We start from the raw sequence: 21,990 nt of genomic DNA on the forward strand, positions 1-21,990 counted from the left end.
CTGACAGAACCACAGGCACATAGACACAGGCAACAGAGCATGCACAATGTCGGCACTAGTACAGTGTATATCCACCTTTCGCAGCAATGCAGGCTGCTATTCTCCCATGGAGATGATCGTAGAGATGCTGGATGTAGTCCTGTGGAACGGCTTGCCATGCCATTTCCACCTGGCGCCTCAGTTGGACCAGCGTTCGTGCTGGACGTGCAGACCGCGTGAGGCGACGCTTCATCCAGTCCCAAACATGCTCAATGGGGGACAGATCCGGAGATCTTGCTGGCCAGGGTAGTTGACTTACACCTTCTAGAGCACGTTGGGTGGCACGGGATACATGCGGACGTGCATTGTCCTGTTGGAACAGCAAGTTCCCTTGCCGGTCTAGGAATGGTAGAACGATGGGTTCGATGACGGTTTGGATGTACCGTGCACTATTCAGTGTCCCCTCGACGATCACCAGTGGTGTACGGCCAGTGTAGGAGATTGCTCCCCACACCATGATGCCGGGTGTTGGCCCTGTGTGCCTCGGTCGTATGCAGTCCTGATTGTGGCGCTCACCGGCACGGCGCCAAACACGCATACGACCATCATTGGCACCAAGGCAGAAGCGACTCTCATCGCTGAAGACGACACGTCTCCATTCGTCCCTCCATTCACGCCTGTCGCGACACTACTGGAGGCGGGCTGCACGATGTTGGGGCGTGAGCGGAAGACGGCCTAACGGTGTGCGGGACCGTAGCCCAGCTTCATGGAGACGGTTGCTGATGGTCCTCGCCGATACCCCAGGAGCAACAGTGTCCCTAATTTGCTGGGAAGTGGCGGTGCGGTCCCCTACGGCACTGCGTAGGATCCTACGGTCTTGGCGTGCATCCGTGCGTCGCTGCGGTCCGGTCCCAGGTCGACGGGCACGTGCACCTTCCGCCGACCACTGGCGACAACATCGATGTACTGTGGAGACCTCACGCCCCATGTGTTGAGCAATTCGGCGGTACGTCCACCCGGCCTCCCGCATGCCCACTATACGCCCTCGCTCAAAGTCCGTCAACTGCACATACGGTTCACGTCCACGCTGTCGCGGCATGCTACCAGTGTTAAAGACTGCGATGGAGCTCCGTATGCCACGGCAAACTGGCTGACACTGACGGCGGCGGTGCACAAATGCTGCGCAGCTAGCGCCATTCGACGGCCAACACCACGGTTCCTGGTGTGTCCGCTGTGCCGTGCGTGTGATCATTGCTTGTACAGCCCTCTCGCAGTGTCCGGAGCAAGTATGGTGGGTCTGACACACCGGTGTCAATGTGTTCTTTTTTCCATTTCCAGGAGTGTATATTCGATATTAACAAGTTTCTCCTGTTACGAAACGCTTGTTTGTCATTCCAGTCTACATTTTACATCCTCTCTTCTTCGGCCATCATCAGTTATTTTACTGACCAAACAGCAAAACTCGTCTACTACTTTAAGTGTCTCGTTTCATAATCTAATTCCTTCAGCATCACCTGACTACATTCCGTTATCCTCGTTTTCCTTTTTGTTGTTGTCCATCTTGTATCCACCTTTCAAAATATTCTCCGTTCTGATAAACTGCTCTTTCAAGTCCTATTCTGTCTCTGACAGATGTGCGATGTCAACAGCAAACCTCAAAGTTTTTATTTCTTCTCCGTAAACTTCAGTTCCTTCTCTAAATTTATCTTTGGTTTCTGCTTGCTCGTTGCACAGACTCAATAACATTGGGATACAACCCTGTCCAATCCCTTCTCAACCACTGATTCTCTTTCATGCCCCTCGACTCTTTTAACCGCTCTTTAGTTTTTCTGTACAATTTGCAAATAGCCTTTCGCTCCCTGCATTTTACCGCTCCTAACAACAGAATTTAAAAGAGAGTGTTCCAGTCAACGTTACCAAAATCTTCCTCTAAGTCTACAAATGCTATAAACGTTTGCCTTGTCTTAACCTATCTTGTAAGAGAAGTCGTAGAGTCGGAACTGCATCATGTGTGCCTACATTTCTCCAGAATCCAAACTGCTCTTTCTCGAGGTCGGCTTCTACCAGTTCTGTCGTTCTTCTGTATGGAATTCATGTTAGTAACTTATTGAACTGAGAGTTCGGTAATATTTACACCCGTAAACCCTTGTTTTCTTTGGCATTATAGTTATTATATTACTCTTGAAGTATGAGAATATTTCGCCTGTCTCATACATACCAGATGAAAGAGTTTTGTCATGGCTGGGTCACCCAAGGTTATCAGCAGTTCTGATGGAATGTCGTCTACTCCTGTGGGCTTGTTTCGATTTAGGTCTTTCAATGCTCTATAAAGTTCTTCTCGCAATATCGTACCTCCCATCTCATCTTCATCTACGTCCTCCTCCATTTCTACGAGTATAATAGTACCTGAGAGTTCATCTCCCTTGTATTGACCCTCTATATTATTCGTTCGCCTTCCAGCTTTCCCTTTGTTACTTAGGAATGGTTTTGCATCTGAGCTCTTGTTATTAATGCAGCTGCCTCTCTTTTCTCCAAAGGTCTCTTTAATTTTCCTGTAGGTGGTATCTATCCTTCCCCTAGTTATATATGCTTCTACATCTTTACATTTGTCCTCTAGCCATTTGTGCTTAGCCATTTCGCACTTCATGTCAATCTCATTTAATGCAATGTTATATTCTCTTACTTCATCAATTAAATTCAGTATGTGTTGTGTTATCGAAGGGCTTATACCAGAACTTGTACCTTCCGCTGCCCCCCCCCCTCCCTATTTGTCAATTGTTGCCTAATGCTCTCTCTGAAACTCTCAACAACCTCTGGTTCTTTTAACTTATCCAGGTCTCATCTCCTTAATTTCGTACCTTTTTGCTACTTCTTCGTTTGAATCTACAGTTCATAGTCAATAAGTTGTGGTCAGAGTCCACATTTGCCACTGGAAATGTCTTGCAGTTTAAAATCTGGTTTCGAACTTTCTGTTTTACCATTATGTTGCTAATCTGAAACGTTCCGATGTCTCCACGTTTCTTCCACATATCCAACCTTCTTTCATGATTCTTAAACCAAATGCGAGCGATGATTAAATTATGCTCTGCCCAACACTCTACCAGACGGTTTCCTCTTTCATTTCTTTCTTCCAGTCGATATTTACCTACTACTTTTCCTTTTCTTCCGTTTCGTGCTATCGAATTCCAGTCCCACTTCGGAATTAAATTTTTGTCTCTTTTAAATGTCTGAATAATTTCTTTTCTCTCATCATATATTTACTGAATCTCTTCTTGATCTGCGGAGCTAGTTGGCATATAAACTTGTACTACTGTGGTGGATGTGGGCTTCATTTCTCTTGGCACGATAGTGCGTTCACTATGCTGTCCTTCGTAGCTCACCCGCATTCCTGTTTTCTTATACATTATTGAACTTACTCCTGCATTGCCCTTATCTGATACAGTATTTAAAACCCTGTATTCATTTAACCAGAAGCCGTTTTTCCTCCTGCCACCGAACTTCACTAATCCCCTCTATATCTAACATCAACCTATTCATTGACTTTTTTAAATTTTCTAACCTACCTGCACGATTAAGGGATCTGACATTCCACGCTCAGATCTGTAGAACGCGTTTCGTTTGTCCTGACGATGACATACCCCTGAGCAGTAGCCGTCCGTAGATACGAACGGGGGGCTATTTTGCCTGCGAAATATTTTACCCAAGACGATGCCATCATTATTTAACCGACAAGCCCCCAGAAAAAACTACTGCTGTAGTTTCCCCTTGCATTCGCTCGCTCGCAGTACCAGCACAGCAAGGCTGTTTTAGTTCCTGTTGCAACACCAGATCAGTCAATCATCCAGATTGTTGCCCCCTGCAAATATTGAAAAGGCTGCTGCCGCTCTTCAGGAACCACACGCTTGTCTTGCCTCTCAACAGATACCCGTCCGATATGGTTGCATCCATATAGGTGAGGCACACAAGCCACCCCATCAACAGCAGTGTGTATGGTTCATGGGGGAGGGGAGGGGGTGGGGGAGGGGGCATGCAACATTATGCCTTACCATACCATAACATCTGATCCACCAAAACGGTCATGTTACATAACGCTGGACGTACAGTCATACGGCGGAAAATGGATACACGTAATGCGCCGAGAAACGTCGTCGCAACTGTGCAAGTGAAGCAGCGCTTGGAACGAGAGGATATGCCTCGAATGGACTGGCCGGACATTCCCCCGACTTAAACCCCGCCGAGCACGTGTGGAATGTGTCAGGGAGACGTACTGCGGCGCCTCCACGCGATTATCCAGAGGTTATCAACTGCGCTGGAGGAAGAATGGACCGGCCTACCACAAGAAATACTTACCAACCTCGTACCCAACATCGCTCACGTTCCAGGACATGCATTGCCATCCATAGTGAGCACACACGCTATTAAGAATCCTGTCCGACTTTTGTGATGTCTAGGGAACAATCATAAATCGTAGTGACGTCAGAGTACAGTAATTATTGTCTTTGAGTAAATGTGTCATTTCCGTTCTTCAAACTGTGTATTCACTTCGTTAACCTTCTGTACATACTGTAGCAGTTCTTTCTGTATGTGGTTCAGTTTTCATAGAACTGTGCTACTTGGCAATGACAGATAACGAGAAAGTAACTTTCTATATGAAGATGGTACCTGTTCTTTTGGACATGTCCGTATCTGTGCATCTGCACAGAAGGAGATAGTCAAATGGTGAGCCTTAACTATATATATGAAGATGGTACCTGTTCTTTCGGACATGTTCGAAAGAACAGGTACCATCTTTATATATATATAATTAAGGCTCACAGGCCATTTGGCCATCTTCTTCTGTGCAAATGCACAAACAGTGCCAGAACTCTTGCGGGAATCGGCAGTAAAGTCACGAGTAATGAGTATAATGGGCAGCGGCACTATGAATATAGTGCGGGACAATAAGTTGCGAATGTGGGTCTCACGGGAGGCGTGTCAGATATAAGTCCCTGCAGTCGCACTATCCTCTGTGTCCTCGGGGGCTAAGATGGATAGAGCGTCTGCCATGTAAGCAGGAGATCCCAGGTTCAAGTCCTGATCGGGTCACACATTTTCAACAGTCCCCGTTGACTTATATCAACGGCTGTATGCAGCTAGGGCATTCATTTCAGTGTAAAGTATCCCTCGTTGTTAGTCTTGCGCACCTGTGTATTTCACTGAAACTAGCGGCATTGTACGATTTACTTCCATTCATTTCACACAACCGCCGGCCGCGGTGGTCTCGCGGTTCTAGGCGCTCAGTCCGGAACCGCGCGACTGCTACGGTCACAGGTTCGAATCCTGCCTCGGGCATGGATGTGTGTGATGTCCTTAGGTTAGTTAGGTTTAAGTAGTTCTAAGTTCTAGGGGACTGATGACCACAGATGTTAAGTCCCATAGTGCTGAGAACCATTTCCACACAACCCAATTTGGAGACTTTCTGCAGGGCTACTAGAACGAACCTGGAGGTATAAAGTACACATTTCGATTCAACGCGACTGTCAAGAAAAAAGATAACTGCATTGTGTCCCCGAATTTTCTTGGGTAGAAAGGGATGTGTAGTGCTGAAACAATGTCGGGCGTGACAGCACATACAAATTCCACCAAGGTTTTGAGGGAAGGACATAATGTCTGGCAAAGGTCCCGAGTTCGAGTCTCGGTCGGGCACACAGTTTTAATCTGCCAGGAAGTTTCATAATGTCTGATACTTGGTAGGCATTTCGTAATTCAGCATCTGGGTACGTGCCCTGTAGAGCTATGGTAATCCTAATTCTACTGAAACTACAGGGTTATTCTAAATCATGGACCAATTTTCAAAACTTTGCATTTATTCAAGTGCAAATCCAAAATGAACAAGCTTTATAGCAATAAAAAGAGGAAGTTTCATAGTTTTTTTTCATAATGTTTGATATCAGTTTAATAAATTGAATAGTTTGTAATTAATTAGTTTTTAATAATTATTTAATAATTAGAAGTGTGATAAATGTTCAATGTGGCCACCGTTGACTACACAGCAAACATCGACACAGCAGCCAAACGCGTCCCACACACGCGAAAGCGTATCTGCTGCTACTGAGTGATCCGGTTCTGCAGATCGTTCAGAATCTTCCATAACTTGAGGGAACAACCATTGCTCCAACATGTCCAGGTACGTGATTCCCGTTACAGCTCTTTCCGCAAAGAAAAATGGCCCGTAAACCTTTGTACGGGATACAGCACAGAACACGTTGATCTTCGGTGAATCTCTTTTGTGTTGCAATGGTGAATGTGGATTTTCCAAACCCGATACGCGAACAAACTGCCTATTGGTTCCTGTCTCGGGTTCTTCGGCCGACGTTCATCTAATGATTTTACTGACGTTTCGCCAGCACGAGTGGCTGGCTTTGTCAAAACTTCACCCTCCATTGCCGAAGAACCCGAGACAGGTGCCAATAGGTAGTTTGTCAACAAGTGGCCACGAAAGCCTTAACAATTCCGATACACGAACATTGCGTCTGTTGACTTTTCCCTTAAGGTGGAACGTCGCTTCATCGCTAAAAATCACACGCTGCAGAAATGCGTCGTTCTCCACCTTTTCTAGCACTTAACCACAAAATGCGAGACGCTTCTCTTTGTCATTGGGGTTGAGAGCCTGCGCATGTTGTACTCAGTAGGGCTTGTACAGCAAACGCCGTCTCAGAACTTTCCATACAGTTCTCGACTGGCTCTATTGGTAGACTCGCTGGGACTGCGCACAAAAATTTCTTGAATTCTCTGACAAATGCGGGCCTGAGCTTTTCCCTTTGCATACATTCCCAGTCTGTTTAAATTGCTTAAACCAACCGCAAATGCTTTTGAAAGTTGGTAGTTGAATACCGAATTTGGTAGGAAATGCTCGCTACACTGCAATTTGCGCCTCACTTTTCGCGAACTCAATAACGCAGAGAACTTTGTGCTCCACAGTCGCCATCTCACTCACAACTCACAGTGAAACGGAATAACAGCCCTCTTGCGGCGCCAACTCAACTGACCGCTTCTGTTACCATCACCTCCCGCTCGCCGCCGCCCGCCAAAGACTTTGAAACCTCCTCTTTTCGTTAGGACGAGGGTAATCCCAAAAGTAAGGTCTCCTATTTTTTTTATAAGTACATAGACCTGTTTATTTCTACAATGGTTTACATCAGTTTACAGCTTGAACATTTAGTTATTTTTCGACATTTCTGTCGATGCATTTTTGTAGGCGCTGTGGCAGTTTTTGTATGCCCATGTCATACCAGCTCGCAGCCATGCTGTTCAGAAAGTTATGAACCTCTTCTTTCACCTCGTCGTCGGAGCTGAATCGCTTTCCGGCAAAATGTTCTTTTAACCTAGGGAACAGGTGCTAGTCACTGGGCGCAGATTACAGGGTGGGTGGGTGATCTTGTTCCACTGAAACTGTTGCAGGAGAGCAACGGTTTGCCGATCGATGTGTGAGCGAGCGTTGTCATGAAGAATGTGTACGCCCTTGCTCAATATTCCTCTTCTCCAGTTCTGAATTGTCCGTTTGAGTTTTTTCAGAGTCTCACAGTACCTGTCAGCGCTAATTGTGGTCCCAGTGGGCATAAAGTCGACCAACAACACCCCTTTCCGATCACAAAAAACGGTTGTCATGATTTTACCGGCAGACTGTGTTTGTTTGAATTTCCGCGGCGCCGGCCGAAGTGGCCGTGCGGTTCTAGGCGCTGCAGTCTGGAACCGCGAGACCGCTACGATCGCAGGTTCGAATGCTGCCTCGGGCATGGATGTGTGTGATGTCCTTAGGTTAGGTAGGTTTCAGTAGTTCTAAGTTCTAGGGGACTGATGACCTCAGAAGTTAAGTCCCACAGTGCTCAGAGCCTTTTGTTTTCAACATTAAAACAGTTTCAGCAGCATCTTTACCGAGTAGAAAACAAAATTTCACAGCTGCACGTTGTTCACTTAAACATGTCATAGTAAAAAACGAAATAAGAACAAAACAGCGCACAGGTCCCCAATACAGGCAGCATTGAACTGGCAATGAGTTGCGCTACACATGACTAGCGTCCACGGAAATGTATTCCGTTTTTTTTTTTTTTTTTTTTTTTGGTACCCTCTCATACATTTCCGCAAGATAATATCCACCCGCACAAGGCGAGAGTTTCTACTACTTGTCTTCGTGCTTCCCAAATATTAACTTGGCTAGCAGGACCGCCGCATCTCCCCCAAACTGAGAATCAGAGCCGAATGCACCGTTTAAAAGGCGGGCGTGGGGAAGGAGTACTGTGCCACAATAACGTTGACCTGTGAGTGAACCATGTTCAAAGATATGCAAGTCAGTAGGCCCATGCAACAGTGTTGTTACGGTCTTCAGTCCGAAGACTGTCTTGACGCAGCTCTCCTTGCTATTCCGAATCACTACAGCAGCTTACATTCTTCTGAATCTGCTTACAGTATTCATTTCTTGGTCTTCCTCTACGATTTTTATTCCCCACAATTCCCTCCAATACTTAATTGGTGGTATATTTATGTCCCAGAATGTGTCCTATCAAACGATCCCTTCTGCTAGTCAGATTGTCCACAAATTTCTTTTCTTCTCAGTTCTGATCAGAGACTTCTCATTAGTTACACGATCGCCCCATTTAATCTTCAGCATTCCACAGCAGCACAACATTTATTCTCTTCTTGTCTAAACTACTTACTGTCCATGTTTCAATTCCACACATGGCTGCACTCCATACAACTACTACACTAAAGACTTCCTAACACTTACATCTACACTCCTGGAAATTGAAATAAGAACACCGTGAATTCATTGTCCCAGGAAGGGGAAACTTTATTGACACATTCCTGGGGTCAGATACATCACATGATCACACTGACAGAACCACAGGCACATAGACACAGGCAACAGAGCATGCACAATGTCGGCACTAGTACAGTGTATATCCACCTTTCGCAGCAATGCAGGCTGCTATTCTCCCATGGAGATGATCGTAGAGATGCTGGATGTAGTCCTGTGGAACGGCTTGCCATGCCATTTCCACCTGGCGCCTCAGTTGGACCAGCGTTCGTGCTGGACGTGCAGACCGCGTGAGGCGACGCTTCATCCAGTCCCAAACATGCTCAATGGGGGACAGATCCGGAGATCTTGCTGGCCAGGGTAGTTGACTTACACCTTCTAGAGCACGTTGGGTGGCACGGGATACATGCGGACGTGCATTGTCCTGTTGGAACAGCAAGTTCCCTTGCCGGTCTAGGAATGGTAGAACGATGGGTTCGATGACGGTTTGGATGTACCGTGCACTATTCAGTGTCCCCTCGACGATCACCAGTGGTGTACGGCCAGTGTAGGAGATTGCTCCCCACACCATGATGCCGGGTGTTGGCCCTGTGTGCCTCGGTCGTATGCAGTCCTGATTGTGGCGCTCACCGGCACGGCGCCAAACACGCATACGACCATCATTGGCACCAAGGCAGAAGCGACTCTTATCGCTGAAGACGACACGTCTCCATTCGTCCCTCCATTCACGCCTGTCGCGACACTACTGGAGGCGGGCTGCACGATGTTGGGGCGTGAGCGGAAGACGGCCTAACGGTGTGCGGGACCGTAGCCCAGCTTCATGGAGACGGTTGCTGATGGTCCTCGCCGATACCCCAGGAGCAACAGTGTCCCTAATTTGCTGGGAAGTGGCGGTGCGGTCCCCTACGGCACTGCGTAGGATCCTACGGTCTTGGCGTGCATCCGTGCGTCGCTGCGGTCCGGTCCCAGGTCGACGGGCACGTGCACCTTCCGCCGACCACTGGCGACAACATCGATGTACTGTGGAGACCTCACGCCCCATGTGTTGAGCAATTCGGCGGTACGTCCACCCGGCCTCCCGCATGCCCACTATAGGCCCTCGCTCAAAGTCCGTCAACTGCACATACGGTTCACGTCCACGCTGTCGCGGCATGCTACCAGTGTTAAAGACTGCGATGGAGCTCCGTATGCCACGGCAAACTGGCTGACACTGACGGCGGCGGTGCACAAATGCTGCGCAGCTAGCGCCATTCGACGGCCAACACCACGGTTCCTGGTGTGTCCGCTGTGCCGTGCGTGTGATCATTGCTTGTACAGCCCTCTCGCAGTGTCCGGAGCAAGTATGGTGGGTCTGACACACCGGTGTCAATGTGTTCTTTTTTCCATTTCCAGGAGTGTATATTCTATATTATCAAGTTTCTCCTGTTACGAAACGCTTGTTTGTCATTCCAGTCTACATTTTACATCCTCTCTTCTTCGGCCATCATCAGTTATTTTACTGACCAAACAGCAAAACTCGTCTACTACTTTAAGTGTCTCGTTTCATAATCTAATTCCTTCAGCATCACCTGACTACATTCCGTTATCCTCGTTTTCCTTTTTGTTGTTGTCCATCTTGTATCCACCTTTCAAAATATTCTCCGTTCTGATAAACTGCTCTTTCAAGTCCTATTCTGTCTCTGACAGATGTGCGATGTCAACAGCAAACCTCAAAGTTTTTATTTCTTCTCCGTAAACTTCAGTTCCTTCTCTAAATTTATCTTTGGTTTCTGCTTGCTCGTTGCACAGACTCAATAACATTGGGATACAACCCTGTCCAATCCCTTCTCAACCACTGATTCTCTTTCATGCCCCTCGACTCTTTTAACCGCTCTTTAGTTTTTCTGTACAATTTGCAAATAGCCTTTCGCTCCCTGCATTTTACCGCTCCTAACAACAGAATTTAAAAGAGAGTGTTCCAGTCAACGTTACCAAAATCTTCCTCTAAGTCTACAAATGCTATAAACGTTTGCCTTGTCTTAACCTATCTTGTAAGAGAAGTCGTAGAGTCGGAACTGCATCATGTGTGCCTACATTTCTCCAGAATCCAAACTGCTCTTTCTCGAGGTCGGCTTCTACCAGTTCTGTCGTTCTTCTGTATGGAATTCATGTTAGTAACTTATTGAACTGAGAGTTCGGTAATATTTACACCCGTAAACCCTTGTTTTCTTTGGCATTATAGTTATTATATTACTCTTGAAGTATGAGAATATTTCGCCTGTCTCATACATACCAGATGAAAGAGTTTTGTCATGGCTGGGTCACCCAAGGTTATCAGCAGTTCTGATGGAATGTCGTCTACTCCTGTGGGCTTGTTTCGATTTAGGTCTTTCAATGCTCTATAAAGTTCTTCTCGCAATATCGTACCTCCCATCTCATCTTCATCTACGTCCTCCTCCATTTCTACGAGTATAATAGTACCTGAGAGTTCATCTCCCTTGTATTGACCCTCTATATTATTCGTTCGCCTTCCAGCTTTCCCTTTGTTACTTAGGAATGGTTTTGCATCTGAGCTCTTGTTATTAATGCAGCTGCCTCTCTTTTCTCCAAAGGTCTCTTTAATTTTCCTGTAGGTGGTATCTATCCTTCCCCTAGTTATATATGCTTCTACATCTTTACATTTGTCCTCTAGCCATTTGTGCTTAGCCATTTCGCACTTCATGTCAATCTCATTTAATGCAATGTTATATTCTCTTACTTCATCAATTAAATTCAGTATGTGTTGTGTTATCGAAGGGCTTATACCAGAACTTGTACCTTCCGCTGCCCCCCCCCCTCCCTATTTGTCAATTGTTGCCTAATGCTCTCTCTGAAACTCTCAACAACCTCTGGTTCTTTTAACTTATCCAGGTCTCATCTCCTTAATTTCGTACCTTTTTGCTACTTCTTCGTTTGAATCTACAGTTCATAGTCAATAAGTTGTGGTCAGAGTCCACATTTGCCACTGGAAATGTCTTGCAGTTTAAAATCTGGTTTCGAACTTTCTGTTTTACCATTATGTTGCTAATCTGAAACGTTCCGATGTCTCCACGTTTCTTCCACATATCCAACCTTCTTTCATGATTCTTAAACCAAATGCGAGCGATGATTAAATTATGCTCTGCCCAACACTCTACCAGACGGTTTCCTCTTTCATTTCTTTCTTCCAGTCGATATTTACCTACTACTTTTCCTTTTCTTCCGTTTCGTGCTATCGAATTCCAGTCCCACTTCGGAATTAAATTTTTGTCTCTTTTAAATGTCTGAATAATTTCTTTTATCTCATCATATATTTACTGAATCTCTTCTTGATCTGCGGAGCTAGTTGGCATATAAACTTGTACTACTGTGGTGGATGTGGGCTTCATTTCTCTTGGCACGATAGTGCGTTCACTATGCTGTCCTTCGTAGCTCACCCGCATTCCTGTTTTCTTATACATTATTGAACTTACTCCTGCATTGCCCTTATCTGATACAGTATTTAAAACCCTGTATTCATTTAACCAGAAGCCGTTTTTCCTCCTGCCACCGAACTTCACTAATCCCCTCTATATCTAACATCAACCTATTCATTGACTTTTTTAAATTTTCTAACCTACCTGCACGATTAAGGGATCTGACATTCCACGCTCAGATCTGTAGAACGCGTTTCGTTTGTCCTGACGATGACATACCCCTGAGCAGTCGCCGTCCGTAGATACGAACGGGGGGCTATTTTGCCTGCGAAATATTTTACCCAAGACGATGCCATCATTATTTAACCGACAAGCCCCCAGAAAAAACTACTGCTGTAGTTTCCCCTTGCATTCGCTCGCTCGCAGTACCAGCACAGCAAGGCTGTTTTAGTTCCTGTTGCAACACCAGATCAGTCAATCATCCAGATTGTTGCCCCCTGCAAATATTGAAAAGGCTGCTGCCGCTCTTCAGGAACCACACGCTTGTCTTGCCTCTCAACAGATACCCGTCCGATATGGTTGCATCCATATAGGTGAGGCACACAAGCCACCCCATCAACAGCAGTGTGTATGGTTCATGGGGGAGGGGAGGGGGTGGGGGAGGGGGCATGCAACATTATGCCTTACCATACCATAACATCTGATCCACCAAAACGGTCATGTTACATAACGCTGGACGTACAGTCATACGGCGGAAAATGGATACACGTAATGCGCCGAGAAACGTCGTCGCAACTGTGCAAGTGAAGCAGCGCTTGGAACGAGAGGATATGCCTCGAATGGACTGGCCGGACATTCCCCCGACTTAAACCCCGCCGAGCACGTGTGGAATGTGTCAGGGAGACGTACTGCGGCGCCTCCACGCGATTATCCAGAGGTTATCAACTGCGCTGGAGGAAGAATGGACCGGCCTACCACAAGAAATACTTACCAACCTCGTACCCAACATCGCTCACGTTCCAGGACATGCATTGCCATCCATAGTGAGCACACACGCTATTAAGAATCCTGTCCGACTTTTGTGATGTCTAGGGAACAATCATAAATCGTAGTGACGTCAGAGTACAGTAATTATTGTCTTTGAGTAAATGTGTCATTTCCGTTCTTCAAACTGTGTATTCACTTCGTTAACCTTCTGTACATACTGTAGCAGTTCTTTCTGTATGTGGTTCAGTTTTCATAGAACTGTGCTACTTGGCAATGACAGATAACGAGAAAGTAACTTTCTATATGAAGATGGTACCTGTTCTTTTGGACATGTCCGTATCTGTGCATCTGCACAGAAGGAGATAGTCAAATGGTGAGCCTTAACTATATATATGAAGATGGTACCTGTTCTTTCGGACATGTTCGAAAGAACAGGTACCATCTTTATATATATATAATTAAGGCTCACAGGCCATTTGGCCATCTTCTTCTGTGCAAATGCACAAACAGTGCCAGAACTCTTGCGGGAATCGGCAGTAAAGTCACGAGTAATGAGTATAATGGGCAGCGGCACTATGAATATAGTGCGGGACAATAAGTTGCGAATGTGGGTCTCACGGGAGGCGTGTCAGATATAAGTCCCTGCAGTCGCACTATCCTCTGTGTCCTCGGGGGCTAAGATGGATAGAGCGTCTGCCATGTAAGCAGGAGATCCCAGGTTCAAGTCCTGATCGGGTCACACATTTTCAACAGTCCCCGTTGACTTATATCAACGGCTGTATGCAGCTAGGGCATTCATTTCAGTGTAAAGTATCCCTCGTTGTTAGTCTTGCGCACCTGTGTATTTCACTGAAACTAGCGGCATTGTACGATTTACTTCCATTCATTTCACACAACCGCCGGCCGCGGTGGTCTCGCGGTTCTAGGCGCTCAGTCCGGAACCGCGCGACTGCTACGGTCACAGGTTCGAATCCTGCCTCGGGCATGGATGTGTGTGATGTCCTTAGGTTAGTTAGGTTTAAGTAGTTCTAAGTTCTAGGGGACTGATGACCACAGATGTTAAGTCCCATAGTGCTGAGAACCATTTCCACACAACCCAATTTGGAGACTTTCTGCAGGGCTACTAGAACGAACCTGGAGGTATAAAGTACACATTTCGATTCAACGCGACTGTCAAGAAAAAAGATAACTGCATTGTGTCCCCGAATTTTCTTGGGTAGAAAGGGATGTGTAGTGCTGAAACAATGTCGGGCGTGACAGCACATACAAATTCCACCAAGGTTTTGAGGGAAGGACATAATGTCTGGCAAAGGTCCCGAGTTCGAGTCTCGGTCGGGCACACAGTTTTAATCTGCCAGGAAGTTTCATAATGTCTGATACTTGGTAGGCATTTCGTAATTCAGCATCTGGGTACGTGCCCTGTAGAGCTATGGTAATCCTAATTCTACTGAAACTACAGGGTTATTCTAAATCATGGACCAATTTTCAAAACTTTGCATTTATTCAAGTGCAAATCCAAAATGAACAAGCTTTATAGCAATAAAAAGAGGAAGTTTCATAGTTTTTTTTCATAATGTTTGATATCAGTTTAATAAATTGAATAGTTTGTAATTAATTAGTTTTTAATAATTATTTAATAATTAGAAGTGTGATAAATGTTCAATGTGGCCACCGTTGACTACACAGCAAACATCGACACAGCAGCCAAACGCGTCCCACACACGCGAAAGCGTATCTGCTGCTACTGAGTGATCCGGTTCTGCAGATCGTTCAGAATCTTCCATAACTTGAGGGAACAACCATTGCTCCAACATGTCCAGGTACGTGATTCCCGTTACAGCTCTTTCCGCAAAGAAAAATGGCCCGTAAACCTTTGTACGGGATACAGCACAGAACACGTTGATCTTCGGTGAATCTCTTTTGTGTTGCAATGGTGAATGTGGATTTTCCAAACCCGATACGCGAACAAACTGCCTATTGGTTCCTGTCTCGGGTTCTTCGGCCGACGTTCATCTAATGATTTTACTGACGTTTCGCCAGCACGAGTGGCTGGCTTTGTCAAAACTTCACCCTCCATTGCCGAAGAACCCGAGACAGGTGCCAATAGGTAGTTTGTCAACAAGTGGCCACGAAAGCCTTAACAATTCCGATACACGAACATTGCGTCTGTTGACTTTTCCCTTAAGGTGGAACGTCGCTTCATCGCTAAAAATCACACGCTGCAGAAATGCGTCGTTCTCCACCTTTTCTAGCACTTAACCACAAAATGCGAGACGCTTCTCTTTGTCATTGGGGTTGAGAGCCTGCGCATGTTGTACTCAGTAGGGCTTGTACAGCAAACGCCGTCTCAGAACTTTCCATACAGTTCTCGACTGGCTCTATTGGTAGACTCGCTGGGACTGCGCACAAAAATTTCTTGAATTCTCTGACAAATGCGGGCCTGAGCTTTTCCCTTTGCATACATTCCCAGTCTGTTTAAATTGCTTAAACCAACCGCAAATGCTTTTGAAAGTTGGTAGTTGAATACCGAATTTGGTAGGAAATGCTCGCTACACTGCAATTTGCGCCTCACTTTTCGCGAACTCAATAACGCAGAGAACTTTGTGCTCCACAGTCGCCATCTCACTCACAACTCACAGTGAAACGGAATAACAGCCCTCTTGCGGCGCCAACTCAACTGACCGCTTCTGTTACCATCACCTCCCGCTCGCCGCCGCCCGCCAAAGACTTTGAAACCTCCTCTTTTCGTTAGGACGAGGGTAATCCCAAAAGTAAGGTCTCCTATTTTTTTTATAAGTACATAGACCTGTTTATTTCTACAATGGTTTACATCAGTTTACAGCTTGAACATTTAGTTATTTTTCGACATTTCTGTCGATGCATTTTTGTAGGCGCTGTGGCAGTTTTTGTATGCCCATGTCATACCAGCTCGCAGCCATGCTGTTCAGAAAGTTATGAACCTCTTCTTTCACCTCGTCGTCGGAGCTGAATCGCTTTCCGGCAAAATGTTCTTTTAACCTAGGGAACAGGTGCTAGTCACTGGGCGCAGATTACAGGGTGGGTGGGTGATCTTGTTCCACTGAAACTGTTGCAGGAGAGCAACGGTTTGCCGATCGATGTGTGAGCGAGCGTTGTCATGAAGAATGTGTACGCCCTTGCTCAATATTCCTCTTCTCCAGTTCTGAATTGTCCGTTTGAGTTTTTTCAGAGTCTCACAGTACCTGTCAGCGCTAATTGTGGTCCCAGTGGGCATAAAGTCGACCAACAACACCCCTTTCCGATCACAAAAAACGGTTGTCATGATTTTACCGGCAGACTGTGTTTGTTTGAATTTCCGCGGCGCCGGCCGAAGTGGCCGTGCGGTTCTAGGCGCTGCAGTCTGGAACCGCGAGACCGCTACGATCGCAGGTTCGAATGCTGCCTCGGGCATGGATGTGTGTGATGTCCTTAGGTTAGATAGGTTTAACTAGTTCTAAGTTCTAGGGGACTAATGACGTCAGAAGTTGAGTCCCATAGTGCTCAGAGCCATTTGAACGAATTTCCGCGGCTTTAGCGAAGAAAGATGCCGCCACTGGCTTTATTGTTGCTTTGTCTTAGGTGTAAAGTGGTATGTCCAGGTTTCGTCACCCGTGACAGTTCAGTCCAGAAAGTTGTCCTGTTCGGCTGCAAGGCGGTGAAGAAATGCGCGGGAAGCATCAACTCGTTGCCGCATGTGGTCCTTAGTCAGCATGCGTGGCACCCATCTTCCGCACACCTTCCGGTAGTTCAAATTTTTCCGTTAAAATTCTGTGAGCGGTCCGTCGGGAAACCTTAGGAACCAACGTGCAGAGATCATCCAGGGTGATCTGCCGATCTTCACGCATGTTTTGCTCAAACTTTAACACTGTGTCCTCAGAACTTGACGGTGTCCCGCTCCTTAGTTCGTCGTGAACTTGGGACCGACGAGCCGCAAACTCTCTACGCTACTTACGTATATTTTTGACATCCATGCACGACTCACCATAAACTTCCGTCAATTGGCGATGGATTTCAATCGGCGCAGTGCACCGAGCGAGGTGGCGCAGTGGTTAGACACTGGACTCGCATTCGGGAGGACGACGGTTCAATCCCGCGTCCGGACATCCTGATTTGGGTTTTCCGTGATTTCCCTAAATCGCTCCAGGCAAATGCCGAGATGTTCCTTTGAAAGGGCACGGCCGAGTTCCTTCCCTCATCCGATGAGACCGATGACCTCGCTGTCTGGTCTCCTTCCCCAAACAACCCAATCCAACCCTCAATTGGGGCAGTGCCCTTTGCGTTCAAAAACCGAATAACTGCGAGCAATTCGCACTTGGCGGTAACATCCAACGGGAGCTCCATTCTCAACGGCTGCCAAGCCAAGACAGCGACTCAGCTCGGCGTGCGCATGTTTACACACAGCGCGTGAAGCACTCTTCATAACAGTGTGACCAACTGCCACACAAACAGTGTTCTGTACTTATAAAAAAAAAAATAGGAGACCTTACTTTTGGGATTGTTGTTGTTGTGGTCTTCAGTCCTGAGACTGGTTTGATGCAGCTCTCCATGCTACTCTATCTTGTGCAAGCTGCTTCATCTCCCAATACCTACTGCAACCTACATCCTTCTGAATTTGTTTAGTGTATTCATCTCTTGGTCTCCCTCTACGATTTTTACCCTCCACGCTGCCCTCCAATACTAAATTGGTGATCCCTTGATGCCTCAGAACATGTCCTACCAACCGATCCCTTCTTCTGGTCAAGTTGTGCCACAAACTTCTCTTCTCCCCAATCCTATTCAATACTTCCTCATTAGTTATGTGATCTACACATCTAATCTTCAGCATTCTTCTGTAGCACCACATTTCGAAAGCTTCTATTCTCTTCTTGTCCAAACTATTTATCGTCCATGTTTCACTTCCATACATGGCTACACTCCATACAAATACTTTCAGAAATGACTTCCTGACACTTAAATCTATACTCGATGTTAACAAATTTCTCTTCTTCAGAAACGCTTTCCTTGCCATTGCCAGTCTACATTTTATATCCCCTCTACTTCGACCATCATCAGTTATTTTGCTCCCCAAATAGCAAAACTCCTTTACTACTTTAAGTGTCTCATTTCCTAATCTAATTCCCTCAGCATCACCCGACTTAATTCGACTACATTCCATTATCCTTGTTTTGCTTTTGTTGATGTTCATCTTATATCCTCCTTTCAAGACACTGTCCATTCCGTTCAACTGCTCTTCCAAGTCCTTTGCTGTCTCTGACAGAATTACAATGTCATCGGCGAACCTCAAAGTTTTTATTTCTTCTCCATGAATTTTAATACCTACTCCGAATTTTTCTTTTGTTTCCTTTACTGCTTGCTCAATATACAGATTGAACAACATCGGGGAGAGGCTACAACCCTGTCTTACTCCCTTCCCAATCACTGCTTCCCTTTCATGTCCCTCGACTCTTATAACTGCCATCTGGTTTCTGTACAAATTGTAAATAGCCCTTCGCTCCCTGTATTTTACCCCTGCCACCTTTAGAATTTGAAAGAGAGTATTCCAGTCAACATTGTCAAAAGCTTTCTCTAAGTCTACAAATGCTAGAAACGTAGGTTTGCCTTTCCTTAATCTTTCTTCTAAGATAAGTCGTAAGGTCAGTATTGCCTCACGTGTTCCAGTGTTTCTACGGAATCCAAACTGATCTTCCCCGAGGTCTGCTTCTACTAGTTTTTCCATTCGTTTGTAAAGAATTCGTGTTAGTATTTTGCAGCTGTGACTTATTAAACTGATAGTTCGGTAATTTTCACATCTGTCAACACCTGCTTTCTTTGGGATTGGAATTATTATATTCTTCTTGAAGTCTGAGGGTATTTCGCCTGTTTCATACATCTTGCTCACCAGATAGTAGAGTTTTGTCAGGGCTGGCTCTCCCAAGGCCGTCAGTAGTTCCAATGGAATGTTGTCTACTCCGGGGGCCTTGTTTCGACTCAGGTCTTTCAGTGCTCTGTCAAACTCTTCACGCAGTATCATATCTCCCATTTCATCTTCATCTACATCCTCTTCCATTTCCAGAATATTGTCCTCAAGTACATCGCCCTTGTATAGACCCTCTATATACTCCTTCCACCTTTCTGCTTTCCCTTCTTTGCTTAGAACTGGGTTTCCATCTGAGCTCTTGATATTCATACAAGTCGTTCTCTTATCTCCAAAGGTGTCTTTAATTTTCCTGTAGGCAGTATCTATCTTACCCCTAGTGAGATAGGCCTCTACATTCTTACATTTGTCCTCTAGCCATCCCTGCTTAGCCATTTTGCACTTCCTGTCGATCTCATTTTTGAGACGTTTGTATTCCTTTTTGCCTGCTTCATTTACTGCATTTTTATATTTTCTCCTTTCATCAATTAAATTCAATATTTCTTCTGTTGCCCAAGGATTTCTACTAGCCCTCGTCTTTTTACCTACTTGATCCTCTGCTGCCTTCGCTACTTCATCTCTCAAAGCCACCCATTCTTCTTCTACTGTATTTCTTTCCCCCATTCCTGTCAATTGTTCCCTTATACTCTCCCTGAAACTCTGTACAACCTCTGGTTCTTTCAGTTTATCCAGGTCCCATCTCCTTAAATTCCCACCTTTTTGCAGTTTCTTCAGTTTTAATCTACAGGTCATAACCAATAGATTGTGGTCAGAGTCCACATCTGCCCCTGGAAATGACTTACAATTTAAAACCTGGTTCCTAAATCTCTGTCTTACCATTATATAATCTATCTGATAGCTTTTAGTATCTCCAGGGTTCTTCCATGTATACAACCTTCTTTCATGATTCTTAAACCAAGTGTTAGCTATGATTAAGTTGTGCTCTGTGCAAAATTCTACCAGGCGGCTTCCTCTTTCATTTCTTAGCCCCAATCCATATTCACCTACTATGTTTCCTTCTCTCCCTTTTCCTACACTCGAATTCCAGTCACCCATGACTATTAAATTTTCGTCTCCCTTCACAATTTGAATAATTTCTTTTATTTCATTATACATTTCTTCAATTTCTTCGTTATCTGCAGAGCTAGTTGGCATATAAACTTGTACTACTGTAGTAGGTGTGGACTTCGTATCTATCTTGGCCACAATAATGCGTTCACTATGCTGTTTGTAGTAGCTTACCCGCATTCCTATTTTCGTATTCATTATTAGACCTACTCCTGCATTACCCCTATTTGATTTTGTGTTTATAACCCTGTAGTCACCTGACCACAAGTCTTGTTCCTCCTGCCACCGAACTTCACTAATTCCCACTATATCTAATTTTAACATATCCATTTCCCTTTTTAAATTTTCTAACCTACCTGCCCGATTAAGGGATCTGACATTCCACGCTCCGATCCGTAGAACGCCAGTTTTCTTTCTCGTGATAACGACATCCTCTTGAGTAGTCCCCGTCCGGAGTTCCGAATGGGGGACTATTTTACCTCCGGAATATTTTACCCAAGAGGACGCCATCATCATTTAACCATACAGTAAAGCTGCATGCCCTCGGGAAAAATTACGGCCATAGTTTCCCCTTGCTTTCAGCCGTTCGCAGTACCAGCACAGCAAGGCCGTTTTGGTTATTGTTACAAGGCGAGATCAGTCAATCATCCAGACTGTTGGCCTTGCAACTACTGGAAAGGCTGCTGCCCCTCTTCAGGAACCACACGTCTGTCTGGCCTCTCAACAGATACCCCTCGATTGTGGTTGCACCTACGGTACGGCTATCTGTATCGCTGAGGCACGCAAGCTTCCCCACCAACGGCAAGGTCCATGGTTCATGGGGGGGGGGGGGGGGGGGACTTTTGGGATTACCCTTATATAAAGCTTGTTCATCTTGGATTTGTACTTGAATACACACGAATTTTTGAAAATGGGTCCATCATTTAGAATACCCCCGTACAACAGAGTCGTGGTGTTGCTGAGACGGCGGCAGGTGGACTCACCGCCCGGACCCAGTGGTCGGGTTCGTCCTCGGCGACGCCCAGCACGTAGAAGATGTACGTGCAGATGGTGAGCGCCGCAGTCAGGAAGGCGGCCGTGGGGTACAGCCAGACGTACCAGTCCGGGGCGCGCGGGCACAGCTCCGAGGACAGGAACACCACGGCCGCCACCAGGAACAGCACCTGCACACCGCCGCACAAACAGCTCACTCACAGTCCACCAGCACCTCAAATCTGAGCGCAAGCGCATCTCCTTAAGGGGGGTAGGACGTCAAACGGGCCAACTCGGGACAGGAGAGGCACCATAAGACATTTTAATTTTCACTGTCTATACTTTTACAATTAAATTCATAAAACGTTGTCAGCATGACCAGGAAGGACTCAGGATTCACTCTCGTAGCAGTGGAAGTTGAAAAAATTAACAAAATAAATTTTATTTGCATGTGAAATTTCATCATTTTTTCACTTACTATTGGTTGCATTTGTTGCTATAGGTACACTTCTATTCATAAGTAAGAGAGATTCTTCGATGAATTGTGCACAGAATAGAAACCATACTTACAGGTGCATTAAACTCTAGAATATCTTTAATTTACAAAAAAATGAATGAGCTGTTATACTGCAGATTTCATGTTTAGAAAAAACTCAAATTCTATTGTTAATTATCTGAAGTTTTACCGCAGTTTTCAATGGATTTGGAAAATTCTGGAGTTTCATACACCTGTAAGTATGGTTTGTACACTGTGCGAAATTCATCGAAGAATCTCCCTTACGTATGAAGAAAAGTGTACCTATAGCAACAAATGGAGCCAATAGTAAGTGAAAAAATAATGGAATTTGACATGTAAAAAAAATATT

General features: G+C 45.5%; 1 protein-coding gene across 1 annotated transcript in view; it reads right to left on the reverse strand.

Annotated features, from left to right (window-relative positions):
• Positions 1-21,990, reverse strand: part of LOC126484979 (uncharacterized) — a 184,600-nt gene that overhangs the window by 53,741 nt on the left and 108,869 nt on the right. Inside the window, exon 2 of the mRNA XM_050108584.1 lies at positions 21,136-21,315. Within this exon, the coding sequence (XP_049964541.1) occupies positions 21,136-21,315 (180 nt within the window). The remainder of the gene's footprint in view (positions 1-21,135; positions 21,316-21,990) is intronic.

Source organism: Schistocerca serialis, chromosome 6, assembly GCF_023864345.2.
Source record: "Schistocerca serialis cubense isolate TAMUIC-IGC-003099 chromosome 6, iqSchSeri2.2, whole genome shotgun sequence".
In the NCBI taxonomy this organism is placed as follows: domain Eukaryota; kingdom Metazoa; phylum Arthropoda; class Insecta; order Orthoptera; family Acrididae; genus Schistocerca; species Schistocerca serialis.